Source organism: Rhinopithecus roxellana, chromosome 3 (assembly GCF_007565055.1).
Source record: "Rhinopithecus roxellana isolate Shanxi Qingling chromosome 3, ASM756505v1, whole genome shotgun sequence".
Classification (NCBI taxonomy): Eukaryota; Metazoa; Chordata; class Mammalia; order Primates; family Cercopithecidae; genus Rhinopithecus; species Rhinopithecus roxellana.
In genome coordinates, this window is record NC_044551.1 from 31,329,329 (window position 1) to 31,352,662 (window position 23,334).

The following is a 23,334-nucleotide window of genomic DNA, read 5'->3' on the forward strand; positions in this document are numbered from 1 at the left end:
CTCAATCAGTGAGTCATGTCTGATGAGTTGTGAAATCAACTTAGTGTTTGTGATTAGCATTTTTATGTAAATATAGAATAGAAAATCAGAAGGAATCCCGTATATTAAGAGTGAGATTGCTTTGTAAAAAATATTGTTGAGGCTGGGTGTGGGTGGCTCACGTCTGTAATCCCATCATTTTGGGAGGTTGAGGCAGGGGGATTGCTTGAGCCCATGAGACTAGCCTGGGCAACACAGTGAGACCCTGTCTCTAAAAGAAAAAAGAGAAAAACATACTGTTGCATACATATATTTAATATCTCTATGTAGGTGTATGTTCATGAGTTACTATATACTGTGCACTTCCTACAGTGAGTGCAGTCAGTTTGAAAGTTGCTGCCCTGTGATACTCCAAGTTGGTTATGAGTGGGGGCTCTGGCATCACCACCTGAACCCAAACCTTCAGTGATTTATAAACCACGTGGCCTTCAGCAAGACACTTGTCTGAGCCTCAGTTTAACTGTCAAGGGGATGTAATAATAGCACTTCCCTGCAGTGTTCTTGGGGGAATCAATGAGATAATATATAAAAGTGTCAGGCACATAGACCGTGAGTATGACACTTGATGCTCCCCAGGTGGTGACGGGCTCAGGGCTGGACAGCCAGAAGTCAGACGAGGAGTATCGCGAGCTCTTCGACTTAGCCCTGCGGGGTCTGCAGCTTCTATCCAAGTGGAGCGCCCATGTCATGGAGGTGGTAGGTGTCTCCGGGTAGAGGACCTCACACTGACCTCTCTTTCTTTGGAATCTGCCTCCATCTCCCCCTAGCGCTCTTTTTAACAGATTTATGGAGTTACAATTCACATGCCATATCATTTACCCATTTAAAGTGTAAGTTCATCGGTTTTTAGTATATCCACAGAGTTGTATAGCCACAGTCAAATTTAGAACATTTTCATCACTTCAAAAAGTGTTATCTCCCCTCCCATCTCCCTAGCCCTGAGCAATCTGCTTTTACCTCTATAGGTTTCCCTATTCTGGTTGTTTCACCTAAATAAAATCGTATGATACGTGGCCTTTTGTGTCAGGCTTCTTTCATTTTGCATACTTTCAAGGTTTTTCATGTTGCAGCGTGAATTAGTACTTTATTCCTTTTTTTCAGCTGAGTAATATTCCATTGCATGGATCCTCCACATTCTGTTTGTCCGTTCATCAGTTGATGGACATTTGGTTTGTTCCCACTCTCCCCAGTACTCTTGGAAGCTGGTTCATCCCACAGACAAGTTCTGCAACAAGGACTGTCCTGGCACCGCAGAAGAATATGAGAGAGCCACGCGCTACAATTACACCAGTGAGGAAAAATTTGCCTTCGTTGAGGTAGGTGCAGACTCCCTGCATCTCCCTCTGTCCCTGAGGCTGTAGCTCATGGTGGTTCCTGAGTAGTTCTAAGCAAGAAAATAACATTGGTTGCTCCAATTCGCATGCTCTTCCCTGTCGTCCCATCTAAATTAATTTGTCAGAAGTTATTCTGTTACTCAGAATTGATTAGAAACTCATTCTATTCTTAAAAATCCAAAGAAAAACATCCATTCCACTGGAAAAATGGGCACAAAGAAACCAACAGAAGAAACAAACACAAATGGCTAAAAGAGGTATGAAAAATGTCCAAAGTGATCAGTGGTCCAAGAGCTACAGATTGGAAAAAGGTGGGACACAGTGTTTACCATCAGAATAGCAGAGATTTGACAGCTGGGTGATGCCTGTTGCAGGTTAAATTGCAGGAAATAGACATTCTTATGTCTTTAGTGGTCAGTCTACATTTTATAGGCTTTCTATGAGAGCAATGTGATTATATGTACTCTCGTTTTTAATGTGCATACCCTTTGGCCAAGTTCTTCTTCTGGGAATATATCCCAAGGAAATAAGCCAACTGTGCAGAGATATATGTACATGGATATTTATCACAGTGTTGTTTATAATACCAAAATATATGAAGCAACTTAAATGTTCTTCAATATGGAACCAGGTAAATAAGTTAAGACTCAGGTATATCATTGCATACTGTGCAGTCTCTGAAAAAGATATACCATGGCTCACGCCTGTAATCCCAGCACTTCAGGAGACTGAGATGGGTCGATCAATTGAGGTCAGGAGTTCAAGACCAGCATGACCAACATGGTGAAACCCCATCTCTACTAAAAATACAAAAACAATTTAGCCGGGCATAGTGGTACACACCTGTAATCCCAGCTACTCGGGAGGCTGAGGCAGGAGAATCGCTTGAACCCGGGAGGTGGAAGCTGTAGTGAGCCAAGATTGTGCCACTGCACTCCAGCCTTGGCGACAGAGTGAGACTCTGTCTCAAAAAAAATAAGTAAATAAAAAGTAAAAAAGATATACCTACATGGAAGGCTATGCTCAGCATATTGTTAAGTTAAAAAAGAAACAGTTAAAGAACAGCATATCTGTAGTTTTCATGCATACAGAGAAGAAGCAAAAATATATCTAGAAATAAATATGCATATACACATAAACGTGGATATTTTTAAATATGTAAAGAAATATGTAATATATCTAAGTACATATTATCAACATATAAAAAAAGAAACTCCAAATATAGACATTTAGACCAAAAACAGAACAGCATATAAAATGATTCCACTTATACCAAAATATAATATACTTTTATATATTTGTGGAAAACTGAAGGACATAAATATTTATGATGTATACCAAACCATGAACAGTAGTAATTTCTGGAAACAGGACTGTCTGATTTATACCTTTTTGTATTGTGTTTTGTTTGATTACAAAATGATGTTTCTATTTGGGAGGAAAACTCCTTTATACTAGGTTGTGAGTGACAGCTATTTCTTTGAGGACCATTTGAAACCTACAGGAGATGAATCTAGAAATTAGAGACCTGGATCCCAGCCCTGGGCCCTCTGGTCACTTCAGCTCTCAGAGCCTCAGATTCCTTATCTGTAAAATGGAACTAATCATCTCTCCCCTGCCCCATCCCAGGGTTATTATGGAGAATCAAACAATAATTGTCAGGTACGATAATGAATGTAGATGAGCTCTGAAAACTTACAGGGTCTTACAAATGTAAGAGGTTAGAGTCGTTGTCTCTCCAAGTTCACTTTAAAGGACTGAGGCTCGGTGGCATAGTTTCAGAAAGCAGAAAAATCATAATCACACTTGACATTGTCCTGAGTGGCCCCAGACTCCTTGGCACTTCCATTACTAACGGGCAACCTGGAAGAAAGTTTTGCAGTCATCTCTAGAGGACAAAGTCATCCTCAAGCCTATTTAAAGTGAGACAGTCAGAGGGTAAATGCAACTTTATAAAACTATTTTTGCACTTATTTCCTTAATAAAAGGGATGCATATGCACTGTACGTGATTTAGAAGATGCTACCCCAACCCCACTTCTACCTTCACCTTCCCACAACCTCATATCGTCATCCAAGCACAACCACCAAGAACATGTCACTCGATTTCCTTCTAGTCATTACTTTGCTATACATTGAGAGGTTTTATCATTTTTATCTCATTAATAAAACATGTTTAAAAAAATTAAAAAGAAAAGTAGTTCAGTGTGGCCTTTAAAAATAAAATGAAGTGAGAGTAGTAACCTGCCTGCACCATGCCTTTCCAATCTGAGTCCCCAAATAGGAAACACCATTCAACTTGTTAAATGATTCCTTGTAGTATTTGTCTCCCTAGTTCTAACGAGACTATTTCTTGGTTTTTCAATTTATGACATTTTGTATTGATTTTCTACTTTGGGAAATGAGGATATAGCTCTCTCCTTCCTACCTCCTGTCCCTACAACACACCTGGCTTCCTTCCCCCATCTTCCCAATCTTCCCATCTTGGTAATTTTACACTTTTTGGTAAAAATCAATAGTTACCTTATTATTATTATAACCAAGTAACTGTTGTCCATCACTGAGCCACATGATCTAATGTGAATACCTTTATTTTCTTGCACAACTTTTTGTTCTTCATAGAATTAGCAATACTTTATTTTTTGTTTTGTCTTCTATGAGTCTATCAAAAAGGCAACCCCAAACATACCAACAAAATGTAAAACTCCTTGCAGAATAGTCCATCACCGTCATCATTTGATGAGTTTTGGTATTATTCTTTTTTTCTTGGAGCCATTCTTCTACAAGCCCTCTTCTTTCCAGTCTGCATGGGTTTCTCTCTAGACCAGCCCAGCCACTGATCGAAGAGTCTCCTCATTATGTATTATCTTGAGAATTCCCTTTACCTCTGTCCTGTCTTGGATCCCATTCATATGTCTTCCTCTGTGAAGTATTGAGATCTTTTGCCCATTTTTTTAAAATCGGGTTTCTGTCTTCCTATTACTGAATTGTGAGAATTTGTTCCATATTTTAGATTACAAGTCTTTAGTCAAATATATGTCGCAAATATTTTTTCTCATCAGTGACTTTGCCTTTTCATTTTTGTAAGGGTGCCTTTTGAAGAGCAGCTGTTTTACATTTTGATGAAGTCCAATTTATCAGTTATTTGGTGGTTTGTGATTTGGGGGTTTCAGCTAAGAAATCTTTGCCTTGTCTAGAGTTGCAAAGATTTTTCCCTTAGATCCAACAGGCCTGCCCACTCCTCTGTGTTTGGAGTTAGTCTGAGACATCTTCATCATCTACTCCTTCCTTTGTCCTGATGTCTCCTAGTTACATCTGTAGCCAGGAGCCCAGATTCTGTTATGATCTAACAGTCCTCTAATGCTTCTCTCCCATTATTTCTCTACACCAAAACTTATCACCAACAAAATTGTTATACTGTTGGTGCCACTGAAAACCATCACCTCCTGAGTTGTTTTCATACCAGTTCTATCTAAAAATGTTCTTTTTCTTCCTTTAAGTTTTAGAGGAAAAAAAAAAAAAAAAACAAGCTTAGGATCTAAGCTCATTCATTCATTTATTTGTTCCTTTTCAACAAAAAATGTGTCTGCCCACCATGAGCCCAGACGCTGGCAGTTGGGCATGCACAGCATAGCTGGGCCCTGTCCTATGTGTTTCCAGTCTGGTGTAGAAGGTGAAACATGCCATTATGGGTGTGATCTGTGTGGCAGTTGTGAGGTGGACGATCTGCCACATGTCTTTGCCTCTGAATTCTGAATCAATTGAGAAATTAATGTTAGGGGCCAGTGGAGTCAAAGGCTCAGACTTACTGCTGGTAAAGCTGAACTAGATAATGTAGTTTTCACCCAATGCCACACCAGTCTTCCTATGCCTCCTACATCTCATTAAACTTGCCACTGGGTAATAGGCAAAGCAGCTGCATAGATACACGCTTCCCTTCCTCGGGGTGGGCAGGGGATGGTCACTGCAAGAAGTGGCCAGAAACCTAGAAGGGAGGTCACATACTTGCAGGCAGGCAGGTCCCAAAAGAGCGAGCCAAGGTCAAGCCAGGCTTCTCTCATCACGCACGCCTGAATCCCAATCTCTCCAAACAGATTCAGTGAGTTAGGGTAAGGAGAAGGGAAATAGAGGAGTAGAGGCAGTCTCCCCCATGACTTCTGCAGGAGAAATTTTGGTCTTATAAACTCAAGCAGTAACTGGCCAAATGGTTTTAAAAACAAAGGTTGTAAAACTTCTTTAGAAAATTTTATGTTAAAAAAGTTCTATTTGATGTTGTCTGTGGGTGCCTGGTCTATGGAGGGGCCTTCAAAAGCCAGGGCACTTCTCAAACTGCTCAAATGGTGGCCCATGGGCCAGCTGCCATTTGTCAGCAGCGAGCAACAAAATCAGGAGCTCATGCCAGGATGAAAATCAGTTGCATTGCGAAGAATGCTGTTAGTTGAGCTGACATTTGTGTTTTGTAGCAAGACTTTCTCAATGAATGAAGCTAAGTGCTGATGTACGTACATTCTAGCACATGTCTCCTACCTAGCCATGCACTGGCACTTTGAGTAGCACTGGCCTTATGCCTCTGGATATCATTCCCCGCCTCCCCTGGCGAGGTGATGATGGGTAGTAGAGAGCTGGTGTGCTGGACATGGTGAACCTGACCCTTGGCCTGTTCCTGCCCAGGTGATCGCCATGATCAAAGGCCTGCAGGTGCTCATGGGCAGGATGGAGAGTGTCTTCAACCAGGCCATCAGGAACACCATCTATGCGGCATTGCAGGACTTCGCCCAGGTGACGCTGCGCGAGCCCCTGCGGCAGGCGGTACGGAAGAAGAAGAACGTCCTCATCAGGTGGGTTTTCAGATACCTTCAGGAGCATATCAGACATAAGATGCCAGATACCCTTCAGAGAGGATGTCCTGGCTCAGCCACTGAACACACACGGGTTCTTCCAACAAGCTCTAAAGGGTTCTTTAGGAGATTGGGCATTTGGGATGAATTAAGCCTTCATCTCTGGAAGTCCATATCCACTGCTATCTAGCTGTGTGAACTTGGTAAAGTTACTGACCTTCTCCAAACCTCAGTTTTCCTCATTTGTAAAATGGGGATTATAATGCCACCTGCTGCCTGCTGGGATGATGAAATGAGAAGGTCCACAGATAGACCTAAGCACATGTAGCATGGAGTAGGTATGCAGTACATCTAAGCTATTATGAAAACTAAGCACACACAGATTTCATAAGACCAATGAGACTCCCCGATAACCAGAAAGGAAAAATAGACATCTTGCCTCACACAAGTTCTGTCTCACTTGATGGGCTCAGAGCTGAGTTCTCAGACATCCCTTGGACATCAGAACCATGTAGGACACTTGTTTAAGCACAGATTCCTAGACCGTACCTTAAATCTGTTAAACCAGAGTTTTGGAATGGGGGCAGAAATGAGCATGCTTTACAGACACCCCAAGAATTCAAATGTGGGTGGTCCTGGGACACCATGGGCCCTAGACACACAAGCTTGTAGTGTCTTTTTCCCATGGTGAAACCTGGTCTGAGTCTTAGTTCTTCCTTCCCCAGTGTCCTACAGGCAATTCGAAAGACCATCTGTGACTGGGAGGGAGGGCGAGAGCCCCCTAATGACCCATGCTTGAGAGGGGAGAAGGACCCCAAAGGTGGATTTGACATCAAGGTGCCCCGGCGTGCTGTGGGGCCGTCCAGCACACAGGTAAGCGGCTCCAGGCACAGGCCAGCTGCATTGACTCAGAGGCCAGCCGGGCTATGGTAGATCATCATGGCTGGCCGTGGGCAGTGGGACTGGGAGCCATTGGTCAGGAGGGGCAGGGTTGAGCGGCTGCTCTGGTCTTATTCTGCCATCTTGTTTTGATATAGGAAGGAGGACCACTGGCTTAAGATTCAGGAGACCTGGATTCTAGTCCTAGATACCTGTGTGACCTCGGGCACGTTACAGATCTCTCTGTGCCTCAGTTGTTTAAACTGGCTAATGGGGATAATAACACATCCACCTTGCCTGGCTATCTTCTAGTCCTATGAAGTATAGATTCCAAAGTGCAGGAGGAGGTTAAAGTGGAATCTATACGCATCTATCCTATCCTTCTTTAATAAGCCCTGGCCCTTTCCCCTAAAAGTTCTGCCTCTGACTTGCTGTGTGATCTTGGGCAAGCACCTTGAGCTCTCTGAGCTCTGATTATCTTCTCTGCAAAATGAAAACTTCGGATGAGATTGTGTTACTAACAAAATATCCCTTAGTTCCACATCCTTCCAAAAGTGCAAGTGTTGAAAGCCCTTGTCCCCTTAGAGGAAGTCTAGTATTTGGAAACACTCAGAGTTGCCAGCCAGAGCTTCTGCGCAAGAGGTCGCCCGTGGCTTATCCAGAGCAGTCATAACATTACAGAAAAAAAGTCAATAATCCGAGCATCTCCGTTAAGTCCCTGCTACCTACTTAAGGCTAGGTAGTTTCTGGTAGTATTTTTGATGTACTGGAAAAAGCAGATGGTTCTCATTGCAGGTTTAAGGGTCTCAGAGGCCTGACTTCCCATGACCTTTAAGCCTCTCTCTGCTCTCAGTCACCTGAGATGGACCGTCCGAGGCCCACCCCCTGACCCTTCTCCCTGTGTGTGTGTCTGTGTCTGTGCTGGGGGCTGGGGCAGGGAAGAGGTGGGTTCTCGGCAGGGTCGTCTTAATTCCCCTTGGCTTGACAACCCTCTGCCAGTTTGCATCAATCTCACTGGCTGGTTGTAGAACGCCCCAAGGAAGCGTCTGCAAACAGTTCTGTGTAGTATCAAGGATTGAGGTCTGAGGGACACTGAGCAGGGCTTTCAGGTGTTTCTGTAAGTTTTAAGACATGAGTGAGCAGGAGACAGACAAGGTACAAAAGACATTGGAAAGGAGGAGGAGGAGGGGTCTTAACAGGCAGAGAGAAAAGGAGAGGTGAGGAAGGGAGGATTTGTGTAGATAATGTGAGAGGGGTGGGTCACCAGCAGTAAATCCCCCCTTACCCCCAGCCTCCACCAGGTCATGCTAGGGTGGCACAGACATGTTGAATAGACTCCTAGACCACCAGAGCTGGGAGAGCTCTTAGAGAAACCTAGGCCCTCCCCCTATCTTGCAGATGGGAAAACTGAGGTCTAGAGAGGGGAAGTGACTTGTCCAAGTCACAAGGTGAGTCCCAGGTGGAGGTGGGACAAGAACCCAGGTCTCCTGACACCCACCCAGGGCTCTGGTACGGTTTACAGGACACAGTAGACATGGGCATCTTGCATAGTTGGGATAGAGACTGGTTTGGTGAATTAAATGCTCTGTTAAGTAAAAGTACATGGGAAAAGAGTTTACCCTCTTACAGGTGAAACCAGTTTTCAGATAGTTAGAGTTGGCTATCAATCAGACAGCATGCACAACAGATTAGACTTGGATTCTTCCTTTGAGGACTTGAGAGGTCGTCATGAGAAGAGTGCTTCTCGGCTCTTAGGGATGATGAGACGGGCCCCCCCAAACAGGCCTGCAGATGGGGGACTGTCTGAGGCACTGACGGCCACCATGGCTGCTTTCCCACAAAGGAAGCCCTGTGGCAGGGATGGTGGGTCACGTTTCTGTGGCTGCCCTGCCCGCATCAGTGTGAGGCATGTGGTGGGGAAGATCCCAGGGAAGCTCCAGAGGCAGCGAAGACGAACGCGGTTGCTGGGAGGTTGGAGTGTCTCAGAGGTAGCCCCCGGCAGTCGCGGCGGCTTTCCCACCGTATACAATACCTCTTGCTTTTCTCTCTCTCTCTCTCTCTCTCTCTCTTTCTCTCTCTCCCTCTTCCCTGTCTCTCCTGCCCTCCCGTTCCCTCTTCCTTCTCTCCTATCTGTGTCTTAGGCCTGCCAGTGGTCCCCGAGGGCTTTGTTTCACCCCACTGGTGGCACACAGGGCCGAAGAGGCTGCCGATCCCTGGTATCACACCGCCTGGCTGGGTGGTTTGGGTACCCTTCTCGAGGAGGCAGCAGGAATGGACTAGCCTGGCTCCTCAAGGCCCCTTCCAGCCCTAAGATTCACAGACAAATGATGTGGAGAGATCTAGATTAGCAAAGAGAACCACCCCACCGCACTTGCATCCTTTGCACTTAAGGCACCCTGTAAGCGGGAGTTAATTGTCTAGTAGCCTCCTGTGTAAGTACCAATGTTAACCCGCCTTCCACCCTGGACTTCAGCAGGCTGTGCAGTGCAGCTGATGCCACCAAGGGGGCGCCATTGCTCAGCCTCGGGGTCAAAACGCTGAGGGTCAGGAACAGGTGTGGGAGGGGGTTCGTTCTGATCTTATCCCATTTCTCAGTTCCCCAGAATGTTAGTTCTGAAAGGGACTGGTGTGAGAAGGCATCTGGTCCAACCCCCTCATGTTACATGAGACAACTGAGGCCCAGAGTGGGGGCTTTGTTGCCTAAGGTCACACAGCAAATCAGCAGCAGTGCCTGGCCTTGAACCCCGGTCTTTTGACTCCCAGTCCAGTGCTCCGCCCATGGCATCTGTGGCCCTCTGGGAAAACAGGGAGTGACTCCAAGGTGACACGTAATGAGGTTCTCCTCTGATATACACACCCTTGGCCAAGCAGAGCAGGGAGCCACCTGCCGTGGCCAGGTCCACCGGCCCAGGGATGCCACGGGGCCCGGGTTGGCCATGAAGGTTTTCACAGTTCCACATTTACTTCTCAAACCCTAAACTGGTGCTTCCTTAGGACAATGCTTTTTAAGAGCAGACATCTGCAGAAAAGAATAAATAAATAAATACAACACGAAGCAACCTTTTCCCCTGGGGTAGAGGGCCAGCTTCTGACCTTCTCATCTTGCCTTCTTTTTCAAGCTGTACATGGTGCGGACCATGCTTGAATCGCTCATTGCAGACAAAAGCGGCTCCAAGAAGACCCTGAGGAGCAGCCTCGACGGACCCATTGTCCTCGCCATAGAGGACTTTCACAAACAGTCCTTCTTCTTCACACATCTGCTCAACATCAGTGGTGAGCTGCATCCCATCCCTGCTAAGGCACGGAGGGAGGGGATGAAGGTCTCAGAGCCACTAAGACCACCAAGCCAGGCATGGCAAAGGGATGTGATCGTTGACCCTAAGGGGCACATATCACTGCCAGGGAAAAAACACACACACTTTCCAGTGGGCTTTTGGAGCTAGGAAAGGCCAGGTTCAACTCAGCTATTCTGACCTAGCTAAATTTGTCCGGGAGATACTTGTGGCTAATTTGTCATAAAGTCCTTAGTAGAGAGGGATCAAAAACAAGAATATGCACATACAGACACATGGATGCTAGACTTGCTGCTCAGCCACAGCTGAGCGCTAAGTAGCACTTGCTGCTGCCAGCAGGGGAGGCTCTCGAGCTGCATCCCAGTCCTATGTTCTTCACACTTCCTCTCCTTTTAGTAAGATGTATGTCTAGGGCAGAGGAAGAGTAGTATCTCAGGGACGTGAGTCTTCGTATGTCTGCTGGGATTGAAGAGAGTGATGACTGTAACAAGCAGTGTATTCTTATCCATTAGAGAGTAGCCCGAGAAGGGCCTTCAGGGCCTCTAAACTGTATGGGATCTAAGAATTAACACACACAAGAAGTCAAGGAGTCACATTCCAATTGAAAGTGGGCACTTGGGGGTCTATCTTGACACTGACACTGTATTTGCGTAATGAACACACGTTCGTTTTGTTTTGTTTTTTGAGACGGCGTCTTGCTCTGTTGCTCAGGTTGGAGTGCAGTGGCACTATCTCAGCTCACTGCAACCTCTGCTTCCCAGGTTCAGGCTGGAGTGCAGTGGTGTGATCTCAGCTCACTGCAACCTCTGCCACCCAGGTTCAGACAATTCTGCTTCAGCCTCCTGAGTAGCTGGGATTACAGGCATGCACCACTATGCCCTGTTAATTTTTTTTTTTTTTTTTTTTTTTTTTTTTTTTTGTATTTTCAGTAGAGACGGGATTTCGCCATGTTGGCCAGGCTGGGCTCAAACTCCTGACCTCAAGTGATCTGCCTGCCTCAGCCTCCCAAAGTGCTGGTATTATAGGCATGAGCCGCTGCGCCCAGCCATGAGCGTACTTTTCAAGCTTAGGTTGCAGGTTTTCAGGATGACTTTGTAGAAGAGTGATGGGAACTATAGGGGCATCTAAAGCTCTAAAACATCACTGCCTCCTCTTCTCCCCCGCCAGCCCACAACCACTGCCGCTCAAGCTTAACAAATGCTATTTTCCAAGTAGATATTAGGCTTGCCTTTAAGTAAAAGAGAGCAGGATCTACTAATCAATATTAGTACCTGCTACATACCTAACACAGTGACAATAACAATGAAAATTAATAAAAACAATGAGAACTAAGGTCTTTTAGTGCTAAGAGTAACCCAAGGCTCATTCCCTTATGCTTTCAGAAGCCCTGCAGCAGTGTTGCGACCTCTCCCAGCTCTGGTTCCGAGAATTCTTCCTGGAGTTAACCATGGGCCGACGAATCCAGTTCCCCATTGAGATGTCCATGCCCTGGATTCTAACGGACCATATCCTGGAAACCAAAGAACCTTCCATGATGGAGTAAGAGGCAGGATCGGGCCAGCAGGTGGCTCCTGGGGTGCAAGTGGAGGGCAGTTTACCAGGGAGCTCCGTTCTTTCCAGAAGGAAGCACTGAGTTGACAAGAAATGAGGCCATGTGCCCCATCACGGGGAAAGCTCAGCCAGACAGAATCATTTAATTCAGCCTTGCAGATAAATTCTAAAGTTTCCCAGGCCAGCTGCCCGTCCTATGCTTTGTCAGCCCCATAACAGCTATGCTCAGAAAAGAGTAATCTCAGGAGCAGGAAGCTCGTATTCTTAACTGCCACCTGATGTCTTTCAGTCCCAGATACATGTTTACAAGTCCTGGTTTTATTTGCATCTTGGACTACTTATTTCTTTGGGCTGACTGTAAAGTAAGTTGCTCCTAAGCGGTGGAGGCTCTGGGAACATCAGAGAGGGCTGAAAGATGGTCTTTTCCTAACTCTGAACTTGTTTCTATTTCCCAAGCAAGTATAAAACTGTCTTCCTTAAGGGAAGTCATTAGTAAGCGGCTGGCTGTGTTTTTCCCTCTCCAGGTATGTCCTCTACCCTTTGGATCTGTACAACGACAGCGCCTACTATGCTCTGACCAAGTTTAAAAAGCAGTTCCTGTACGATGAGATCGAAGCTGAGGCAAGTGACGTGCTTCTCTTTTTGCTCCTTTAATCTTGTTCCAAATCCCGGACTTTTCGAGTCTTTTGCTATTAGCATGAAGTAGGAGTATCAGTGACTTGTTCTAGGAGAGGAATCTCTGTAATCATGGCCATCAGAAGGCCTGTGTAACGTTTGAGGGCAGAAGTACAAACTGAGACACCCAGCTCAGGACCTGCTGCCTTTGTCTTCCCACCCACAAACTCTGTGCTGCACCATGAAGGGCTTCGTGTGCGTGTGTATAAATACCCAAGCTCTGCCTGTTAACCTTGCTCAAAAACAGTGACCCTCAGCCAGACCTAAAACCTATGGTCACACACACCCGTAGTGCAGTCCATCCTCAGAGGGGAGGCCAGAGAAGAGAACACGTGGCCCTGGAAGAGGCTTGAGCCGCCTGTAGAAGGCTTCTCAGAGCTGGTTCTAGAAGGGGAGAATGGGGCTTGAGTGCACACGCCCACCTTGACCCTATGGATTCTTTGCCTGGAGGGAGGTCTGCTGATGACCCTTGAAGCTCAAAGTGCAGGGCAACGTCCTCAGTGACCTAGGTCTGAGGAAAGCACTAAACACAGTGCTGGGGTTTTGTGTTCTGCATACCACGTAGGGTGTGAGATGAAAGATCTGAAAGCTTTTTGAATCATTAACCTTATGGAGCCAAGGGTCTGGTGAGAAAGGATCAAAGGTTAATCACGTAAATATTAAACATGAAGGACTTAAAATATTAAATCTGACAGTAAATAGGATCTGTTTCCTTTGACTCTTACCTAGCTACTGCCTTTGCCCCATCTCATGGTCATGTCCTGCTCTTGCCATTTTTGGAATATTTGGTTTGAGTCTCTGTGTCTGGTGTGAATTATCTTCCCACCTGAGCATCACAGTCTGTCACTGATGGTGAGACCCTGAAATGTCAATGCTTTCTTCATTAAAAACCAAAGCTACGTAAGCAAAGTTGGAAGGAAGGCGCTTTGAAATGTGACTATCAACTTCATAAACAAATTTGCGGCCAGATGTGGTGGCTCATGCCTGTAATCCCAGCACTTTGGGAGGCCAAGGTGGGTGGATCACCTGAGGTCAGAAGTTTGAGACCAGCCTGGCCAATATGGTGAAACTCCGTCTGTACTAAAAATACAAAAATTAGCTGGGCATGGTGGCGGGCGCCTGTAATCCCAGCTACTTGGGAGGCTGAAGCAGGAGAATCGCTTGAACCCAGGAAGTGGAGGTTGCAGTGAGCTGAGATCACACCACTGCACTCCAGCCTAGGTGACTTGTCGAGCGAGTCTCTGTCTTAAAAAAAAAAAAAGGCCGGGCGCGGTGGCTCAAGCCTGTAATCCCAGCACTTTGGGAGGCCGAGACGGGCGGATCACGAGGTCAGGAGATCGAGACCATCCTGGCTAACACAATGAAACCCCGTCTCTACTAAAAATACAAAAAAAAAAAAACTAGCCGAGCGAGGTGGCGGACGCCTGTAGTCCCAGCTACTTGGGAGGCTGAGGCAGGAGAATGGTGTGAACCTGGGAGGCGGAGCTTACAGTGAGCTGAGATCCGGCCACTGCACTCCAGCCCGGGCGACAGAGCAAGACTCCGTCTCAAAAAAAAAAAAAAAAAAAAAAAAAACAGAAAATTAGCTGGGCATGGTGGTGGGTGCCTGTAGTCCCAGCTGCTTGGGAGGCTGAGGCAGGAGAATGGTGTGAACCTGGGAGGCGGGGCTTGCAGTGAGCCGAGATTGTGCCATTGCACTCCAGCCTGGGCGACAGAGCAAGACTCTGTCTCAAAAGAAAAAAAAAAATTGCAAAGCAAAGTAAAATACAATGAAAAATAACGTCTATCAGAAGAGATAGATGGGGAGGCTGCTGAGTTAGCAGACAAATTTGAGCACTGACGGGTTCTGACGGTCTGTTCGTTGCATCCCTCCAGGCAGGCAGCCTCAAAACAGCTGAGGAGGGTGGCCGTGGGGAGGTTGGTTCCTTTTTGAACTTTGCCTTGTCTGTTGACTGACTGAGGACCCTGAGAGCAAGGGACCAAACCTCCCAAACTTAGCCACAGAATCTTCTTTTTCCCCTTCAAAGTGTCTTTCCCCAGAATGCACTTTGGGCAGTCCTGCCTGACTGCCCTCTTTCAGTTGGCTCAGTTTCTGTGATTAAGCTGAACGGGCGCCAGTGATGTTTCCTGCTTCCTCTCCACCAGGTGAACCTATGTTTTGATCAGTTTGTCTACAAGCTGGCAGACCAGATCTTTGCTTACTACAAAGCCATGGCCGGCAGGTAGGAAAGCCCCAGAGCTGTGAGTAGCAATCTCTTAAGACTGCCACCTGGAAGATGTGATTTTCTGTTGTGAAACCTCCTGTCTTCTTTAGCCCGTGAGGAAAACAGAGCCATTCCACAGGCCCAGACTGGGTGCTGAAATAGAGTGGAAAGGAAACTAAGCAGATGGAGGGCTCACCTCACACAGACTGCAGTCTAGCAGGAAAGACGGACGTTGACTAAAAGCCGATGAGTGCACAGTGACAAGGAGGTTACATGCTGTCTGTGAGGGAAAAGCTCATGGGAACGTACAACGGTTAAACCTTTGGGGGTGGGGAACTAGAAAGGCTATCTTGCGGAAGTGGCATCTGAGTTCTTATCTGAAGTTGGTAGGAGTGAAGAAAGTAAAAGGAGGTGAAGGATGCGGCAGGAAGTTGCAGGCAAAAGGAACTGCTTGTGCAAGATCCCTGTGGCGGGAGTATAAAGATAACAGCCTGCCAACCTCACAGGGCTGTGGGAAGATTCCTGTGGATTAATGCATGTCAGTGTCTCTTCACCACCACTAGAGGGGGCAGGCTGCCTGCTAAGGCTCGGGAGGTGGGCAGGGCCAGAGCACGCCGGCTTTGTAGCCGTTTCTCCCAGGAGTGGAATGTCTCCGAATGGTTTCGAAAGTACAACAGTGACCCGATTCGATTTTTATTTACTTGTGAAAGTTTACTCTCTTAAAAATATAAATGTACGGAGAATGAATTGGAGAAGAATGGGTGTGTGCAAACCAGACAGGAGGCCAGTGAAGAAGTCTGGATCAGAGATGTGTCAGGCTTAGAGGCTCCTTGGTATTGCCACTATATGTTGGTTCAAACCCTCGTGAGTTCTTGGTTTTTAAGAACCTGTAACAGCACTGATCAAGGAAAACCTCAAATTTATATATAGGTATTTCCATTCTTATTGGAAATCCAAACATACTAACCAGTAATTTCAAGGATAGTGCCTTACTTTAATAATTTCTCTATGAAAAGGATTTGCTTCATTTTGCTTTTAACAGCCAAAGTAGCCGTGATATATTTCAAATAGGAGTTGATGTGCAGTACACACAAGTTTCTGTTAACATAGGATGTGCATTAAGTAATGCGACTCTTAAAGGCTGGAGAGTATAGAAAGCATGCATGTAGGATTTCATGGAAAGCAGAGAACACAGCCTTTCACAAAGTAGTCAATAGGCGTCTTTGGATTGAATGGGATGTGGTTCTAACAGTGAGTTGGGTTTCTGGCTTCTGTAAGACAATTCTGATTCCAAATACACTGTTCCATCATCTATAGAAACAGACTCAGGCATGTCAAACCCTGGGTCTTCCTTTGTCTAACTTACGGGCTTTTATCTACACCCTTCCCTGTAAGATCAGTGATTTTTTAAAGTGTGGTAAGTTGAGGAGGTTGAGAGATTCGGAGAAAGCCCAGGAGGAAAACCATGAGCTAGGTCAGTCCTGTTCATTCGAAATGCCACACGGCCACAAACGTCAGCCAGAAATGTTATTTTAAATTTTTTAGTAGAGGTATTTTAAAAAGGAAAAAGAAGCAGATGAAATTAATTTTAATAATGTATTTAACCCCACATATCCAAAACATTATAATTTTGACATATACTCAATATAGGAGTTATTAGAGATTTTTCATTCTTTTCTTCTAAGTCCTCAAAATCCTATGTTTTACAGCCCATCTCAATTTGGACCAGACACATCTCAAGTGTTCAGTAGGCACATGTGGCTGGTGGCTACTACTTTCGACAGTGTAGATTTAGATGATGTCTCTTTCTTGCATAAAACCTTTAGGTGGCTTTTAGTTATGTCTAGAATACACCTAGCCTCTTTACTAAGATCTGTTTGGCCCTGGTCTAATGTTATAAATTCATTTTGCACCATGCTGTGCAACCTGCACTATACTTTATCCACACTGGCCATCTTTCCTTTTCTCAAACGTAACACAAGCTTATGGTGTCAATGACAGTGCTCCCCTAGATCTTTCCGATTTTATTATTCAGGTTTCCATTTAGCAAAACTTCTTTAGAGAGACTTTGCCTGACTTCCTAACTCCAAATGATCCCATTTTCTTATTTTTAAAGCACTTGCTCGTCTGCAATCCATGCCTCAGTGTGAAAGATGGTAACACTCCCAGCTCATAAGATTGTGGAGAGATTTAAAATGACGTGTGTTTGTATGTGTGTGTTTAAAGTGTCTGGGAAGTAATAAACACTATGCAACTATTACCTATTTTCTGAAATTATTTCGTTCCTCTGTTTGTGTTTGTCAATCTTTCCTCATTCGAATATGAGCTCCATGAGGACAGACACTTTGTATTCCTAGTACCCAGAATGTTTCCTGGGATACACCAAGCAAGCACTCAGTTGCTTTTGTGGTAAATGAATAAAAGAGGAAAGTGGCTCAAGTTCAGTGTTGCCCATCTTTAACTTAGAAACTCTGTTTCGCATATTGAAAAGAAATTTCTGTGACTGAAAAGAAATTTGAAGTAACTTATCTAGAGCAGAAAACCATTTTGCTTAACATATATAAGATAGTGCTCTGTGGGTAGATTCTATGATTTGAAAGAGAAGTATCTGGGCAATTGAGAGTCATTCACTGTCTGTTTACTGGCCTTGTTTCACTTTTATTCCTTCCAGTGTCCTGTTGGATAAACGTTTTCGAGCTGAGTGTAAGAATTATGGTGTCATCATTCCTTATCCACCGTCCAATCGCTATGAAACACTGCTGAAACAGAGACACGTCCAGGTATGGGGAGCGGAAGCCACCATGGAGATGGAAGGGGCAGGAGAGAGCAGCTGTGAAGTCAGCCTAGAGATCAGGAATCAGGCGTGGGTACTGTCTTCCCAGCATGTTGCCACTGTGGATTTCTGAGCCTGGGTGTAGCACAGCCTCAGGATCTCATAAACAATAAAGAGGCATTGGGCTTCCTTTGGCTCAGGTTCTGGGCTTCTCCACCCGTCTATAGCTGACCTCTGACAAGTTATGGCAACCAAAGCCTTCGTCTTCTCATCATAAGCTGCAGCCCACTTTTTCCGGTTGGGATGCCACTCAGAGATGGGTAAATCTGTCCCTGAACAGGGCCCAGGTGCCAGTCTAAGTGAGGAAGACAGTGGCGCCTTTGAAACGAAAGCATGTCAGGGCAAATCCACGGTAGAAATTGGTTTTTTTGTGTGTGCAGAGTTGGTTTCTATTAACATTTGACCCTAGATATAGAGGAAATGTTGCTGGGAACTGCGAAACATCCCCACTTAACAATGTTAATGTGAGGCAGACAGACAGCATAAGAGATGCCCCAGCAGATGGCGAGCCCTCCTCCTAGAGCCCTGCTGTTGGCCAAGTGGGTGGCAAAATGGCCTTTATGCTGTGATGTCTGTGTGCTTATTATGTGGTCCTGATCTTTGTGAAAGGGCCGGGCTGAGCCTAAGCCCATGCCAGAGGTGAAAAGGAAAGAATTCATCTCAGAAACCCTGGACATTCCCATTGCGATGAGAAATCCAAGGAAATGGAGATTCCTTAAACGGGGCGGGGGAGGGGGCAGGGAATAGAATTTGTACTTCTGTCAACAGCAGGGGCTCAGTGAGAGCTTTTCTTTCAACTTCTCAGAAGATTACTGCTATCAGTTACAATGCAGCCAGAATTAGCCACAGGATATTAAATACTGAGGGCTTTATGTGTGCATAAGATGGCTCTAAGGGGCCCTAGTCAGTTGGTAGAAAATTTATGCTAAAAGAGAAGCTGAAAAATAAAATAGTTAAGAATAATCATTTGACACTTAGCAAAGTGCTGTGGACACAGCAGGTATTCGACAAATGTTCATTGCTATCTACATAGCAGCTGCAGTAATGTCCGCATGTACCCCAGTGGAAAGTACCTTAAGCTATATTTTCCATCCTGTAATCAGACCGTCATCCTCTTGCTTTTAAATTTTCCCTCATGAAGGCACAAAGTGGGCCCTTGCTGAGTCGGCTGCTGTGCCCTGGTGACTGAATTGAGCACAGGAAAGATGCAGGAAGCACCTCAGGGCTAAATTTAGGATGTCAGCAGAAACATTTATGGGAAGCCAGAGCCTATCCTGAACCTCTTCCCATAGCCTGAGTGAATCGTATTTTTCCTAAACTTCCTGTGTTTCAAGCCTACAGGGAAGTTGAAAGAATAATACGATGAACACTTACTATCCCGTAGCCAGGTTTGCAATTATTTATGTTTTACCATATTTAGTTCACATTCTCTCTCTCATGTATGTATGCTCTCTCTAGCACTTATACAGTGTGTATGTTTGTGTGTGTATGATGAATATACATACTTTTGTTCTTAACCATTTGAGAGATTAATTTGCCAAATCATGACATTTCACCCCTGAATGCTTCAGCCCGTATCTCCTAAGAACAAGGACATTCTCTTATAAAAACAGAATAGAATGATGATACTCAGGAAATTTAACAATACTGCTTTCTAAATACAGTTCCCATTTGTCCCAGTTATGTCCTTTGTAATTTTAATCCAGTTTCCTATCAGTGCATGCACATACTTGTCAGGTGTCAGTGAGAACCTTTATTTATTTGTTTTTGAGACACAGGGTCTTTCTCTGTCACTCAGGCTGTAGTGCAGTGATGCAATCATGGCTCACTGCAGCCGCAAACTCTTGGGCTCAAGCTGTCTTCCCACCTCCAGCCTCCCAATTAGCTAGGACTACAGATGTACACCACCACACCTGGCTAATATTTTTTATTTTTTGTAGAGATAGGGTCTCACTATGTTGCCCATGCTGGTGTCAAACTCCTGGGCTCAAGCTATCCTCCTGTTGCAGGACTTTTTCTCATTTCAGCTAAAGATGGGGTTCTTGTCTGTCCCATGACCATGAAAACTTAGGCTTGCAGACTGTTTAAAGGGTGGGTAAAGCAGGGTTTTATTGGGTGAAAAGGGAAACAAAAAGGGGGAGGAAACAGGGACTCTCACAAGGCCAGGGTCCCTTAGCTAGAGAGCTTCCTGGCAGGCCGTTGGAATCCCAGGTTCCACACAGGAAGAGGAGGGGCTGGACTCCTCCCTGCTGGAAACATCATAAACTTCCTGAGCCTCCACCTCAATGGACAGGCTGGTTGGAGTTTCTCCAGGAAACCCCTCCCACCTAGCAGTCTCACTCCCACCTTCGTCCCCCAAAGTGCTGGGATTACAGGCATGAGCCACTGCACCTGGCCAGTGTGAATTTTAAGTAATTTTTCTCTCTCTCTCTTCATCCAGCTGTTGGGTAGATCAATTGACCTGAACAGACTCATTACCCAGCGCATCTCTGCCGCCATGTATAAATCCTTGGACCAGGCTATCAGCCGCTTTGAGAGTGAGGATCTGACCTCCATTGTGGTAAGAGTGTGGGAGCGTGTGGGATTTCTGCTCTGGGATTTCTCAGACTAGAAGCCTAGATGGGGACTGTAGTTAGTCTAGTGATGGGCCAGTTAAAGAGGGGCACTGAGTCTCTTTCCCATCTGAATGGAGCTGGGAAATAAAAACTTACACAGAATAAGAATAATCTTACGTTCCTGCTTGCCTTGGGAATGACAGAGTGGAGGGGGGTCTCCTTGAGATTTCTAGAGATGGCCAACCCTCAGACACAGCTGCATGTCCTTAGGATCCTGCAGGCTGAGCAAGTAGGTGAATGGTCCTAAGAAGCTAGGGAAATTGCACAAGAGGGTTGGCTTCACGGGTGTGCAGTAGTATAAGGCCCAGAAGGGCTTTGCAGCTGGTTTACTGCTCTACTGTCACCATCTTGAAATTCTTAAACAAGGGGGCCCCACATTTTCATTAAACCTCGTACCCTGTACATTATGTAACTGGTTCTGATGCGCAAGCCTGGAATAGGCCTACTCCTTTCTCCCAGAAAACAGCAGTTTAAACGACTCTCTGCTAATTCTCTTCAAGAGTTAGAGTAAACTTGACTGGTTGTCCTTTCAGTGAATCAAAGGAAGATTTCACTGCTTTCAAAAGCAGATGAACAGAAGGAATGGAAAATGGAAAATCACCATTAGAACATAATAAAAATTGTAGGCAAGATCTGTCAACGGTTGCTAAAATAAGCGGGCAGAACTTTGAGAAAAATGCTGCATGATTTCTCTTATATGAGGTTCCTACAGTAGGCAAATTCATGGAGAAGTAAGGTAGGATGGTGGTTGCCAGGGAAGAGGAAGATGGTGTTTGATAGATCCAGAGTTTCAGCTGGAGAAGGTAAGTTTCACTTCTAGAAAAGGATGGTGCTGATAGTTGCACAACAATGTGAATGTACTTAATGCCACAGTACACCTAAAAATCATTAAAATGTTCAATTTTAAGTGCATCTTACCACAATAAAAAAATTTTTTAAACCAAAAAATCTTTGAGAAGAAACAGGATACTCGCATAGTCTCAAAGTACCTCCCCCAAGATACTTATTAATTACAAAGGGAAGAATGACTCTACAATGGAGAAAATTAGCAGACACCATCTTAACCAAAAGTTAATATCACCAGTAAAACATATTATTGTTGTCATCATATATTCTTGCCAAAATGCACAATCTCAATCTAATTATGAGAAAATATCAGATGAACCCAAATCGAGTGCCATTCTAAAAAAACAAGTGAACGATATTTTTCAAAAGTGCGCAGGTCTTGAAAGACAGGAAAGAGTGAAAACTGTTACAAATTACGAAAGAATAAGGGAACATGACAACTAAATGCAACATGGAATTCTAGATTGAATCATAGAACAGAAAAAGGACTTTAGTGGGAAAACTGGTGAAACCTGAATAAAGCCTGTCATTCAGCTAATAGTGTTGTACCAACATTAATTTCCTTCATTTGATAATTGTACTGTGATTCTGCCAGAGGTTAATAGTGGGGAAGCTGGGTAAAGGATATGCAGGGTATGCTGTTTTTACAACTTTTCTACGAGTCTAAAATTATTTTTAAATAAAATTGGGTTTTATTTTAAGTGGACAAAGTGGTAAAAAATAAAGTGGCAATAAACTAGGACTCTAGCATCATACCTGCAGTCCCAGTCCTCACCCTGCTACTTACTAGCTGCGTGATCTTGTGCAAGTTACCCAGCTTCTCCAAGTCTGTTTCCTTATCTGTAGAAATGGAGGGAATATCAGAATCCACCTCTTAGGGTTACTGTAGGGATAAAATGAGATCACTACCTGGAAAGAGCTTTGCAGAGTTTTTTTGTTTGTTTGTTTGTTTTTGTTTTGTTTTCTTTTGAGACGGGGAGTCTTGCTCTGTTGCCTGGGCTGGAGTGCAGTGGCGTGATCTCAGCTCACTGCAACCTCTGCCTCCCAGATTCAAGTAATTCTCTTGCCTCAGCCTACTGAGTAGCTGGGACTATAGGCATGTGCCACCAGGCCCGCCTAATTTTTGTATTTTTAGTAGAGATGGGGTTTCACCATGTTGGCCAGGCTGGTCTCGAACTCCTGACCTTGTGATCTACCTGCCTCAGCCTCCCAAGAGTCCTTTGTATACATAGTTAGCACTTAATAAATAATAGCTTATGGAAAAAAGATGAGAGAAAAATAAATTTGGGGCTCCAATGCAATGATTTTGGGTGAATTTTCAACAGCATTTCTTAGGGCCTGCCCTAACCACCCTCCTTAGTCCTGGGTCACTTACTTCAGGAGACTTTAGCACAGCACGCATTTTGCTGAGAAATCATTTGCTCATCTCTATTTTGAGAAACAGAGTTATTCTTTTTGCCAAATGGTTAGCAGTGATTAGCTCCAAGTGGTGGGATTGTTTTGTCTTTTTTGTTTATCTATATCTTCTAGTTTTCCAATAATGAGCATATCTTATGAAAAAAAAAGATTTGGGATATATGTGTCTCCATGGCCTCTTCCCAGCTGTTTGAAAGCACTAAATGTTCTTTTAGCTGAGAACAAAATCAAAACAAGCAGTGAAAGCCCTTGTTTATCAGGCGAGGGCAATGGCTCCCCAGAGAACACCAGTTCCTGGGAAGCCCATAAAGAGACCTCAGGGAAGCACTCTCCCAGTGGGTCAGGATGGCCCCTGCTCGCCCTGGCTGAGAAGCTTCTACCTCCTCCAGGAAACAAAATGAGGAGTGCGCTCCCCTCAGCCTTTCCCTCCACCTGAAAAACTCCATTCTGAGATGGGGAGACACTTGATTCTGAGTTGGGAGAGGTTGCAAAGATTTGGGGAGTTAATCACCCTCATTTTACACAGCTGAGCAAACAGAGTCTCAGCAAAACCCGATGCTGAAGTTGAAAACGGGCAGCCCGCAGGCTGTGTTTTGTTTAGGCGGCATAGTACATTTGTAATTTTGAGCCAACATTTAACATTGGGAAGAATTCAAATAAAAATGCGGAAGCTCTGGCAATGCCAGACCAGCATTCCCAGATGGTAACGATTGCCCAAAAATGACTAGAAGTTCCTGTGAGATGGGCTGTACTTTCTTCAGCTTGCCACAGCCCCACTGGCAGGCTTCGTTTATGTGTGTGACCTTCCAGGC

The 23,334-nt window shown here is 44.9% G+C and overlaps 1 protein-coding gene across 3 annotated transcripts in view; it reads left to right on the forward strand.

The window, feature by feature from the left end:
• The window catches only part of CYFIP2 (cytoplasmic FMR1 interacting protein 2), a 133,686-nt gene that overhangs the window by 47,430 nt on the left and 62,922 nt on the right, over positions 1–23,334 (forward strand). For all 3 annotated transcript variants that reach the window (XM_010363413.2, XM_030926906.1, XM_030926905.1), the window contains exons 12-21: positions 616–735; positions 1,230–1,355; positions 6,044–6,210; positions 6,936–7,083; positions 10,209–10,362; positions 11,765–11,921; positions 12,458–12,554; positions 14,754–14,830; positions 17,484–17,592; positions 20,086–20,205. In XM_010363413.2, coding sequence (XP_010361715.1) covers positions 616–735; positions 1,230–1,355; positions 6,044–6,210; positions 6,936–7,083; positions 10,209–10,362; positions 11,765–11,921; positions 12,458–12,554; positions 14,754–14,830; positions 17,484–17,592; positions 20,086–20,205 — 1,275 coding nt within the window. The remainder of the gene's footprint in view (positions 1–615; positions 736–1,229; positions 1,356–6,043; positions 6,211–6,935; positions 7,084–10,208; positions 10,363–11,764; positions 11,922–12,457; positions 12,555–14,753; positions 14,831–17,483; positions 17,593–20,085; positions 20,206–23,334) is intronic.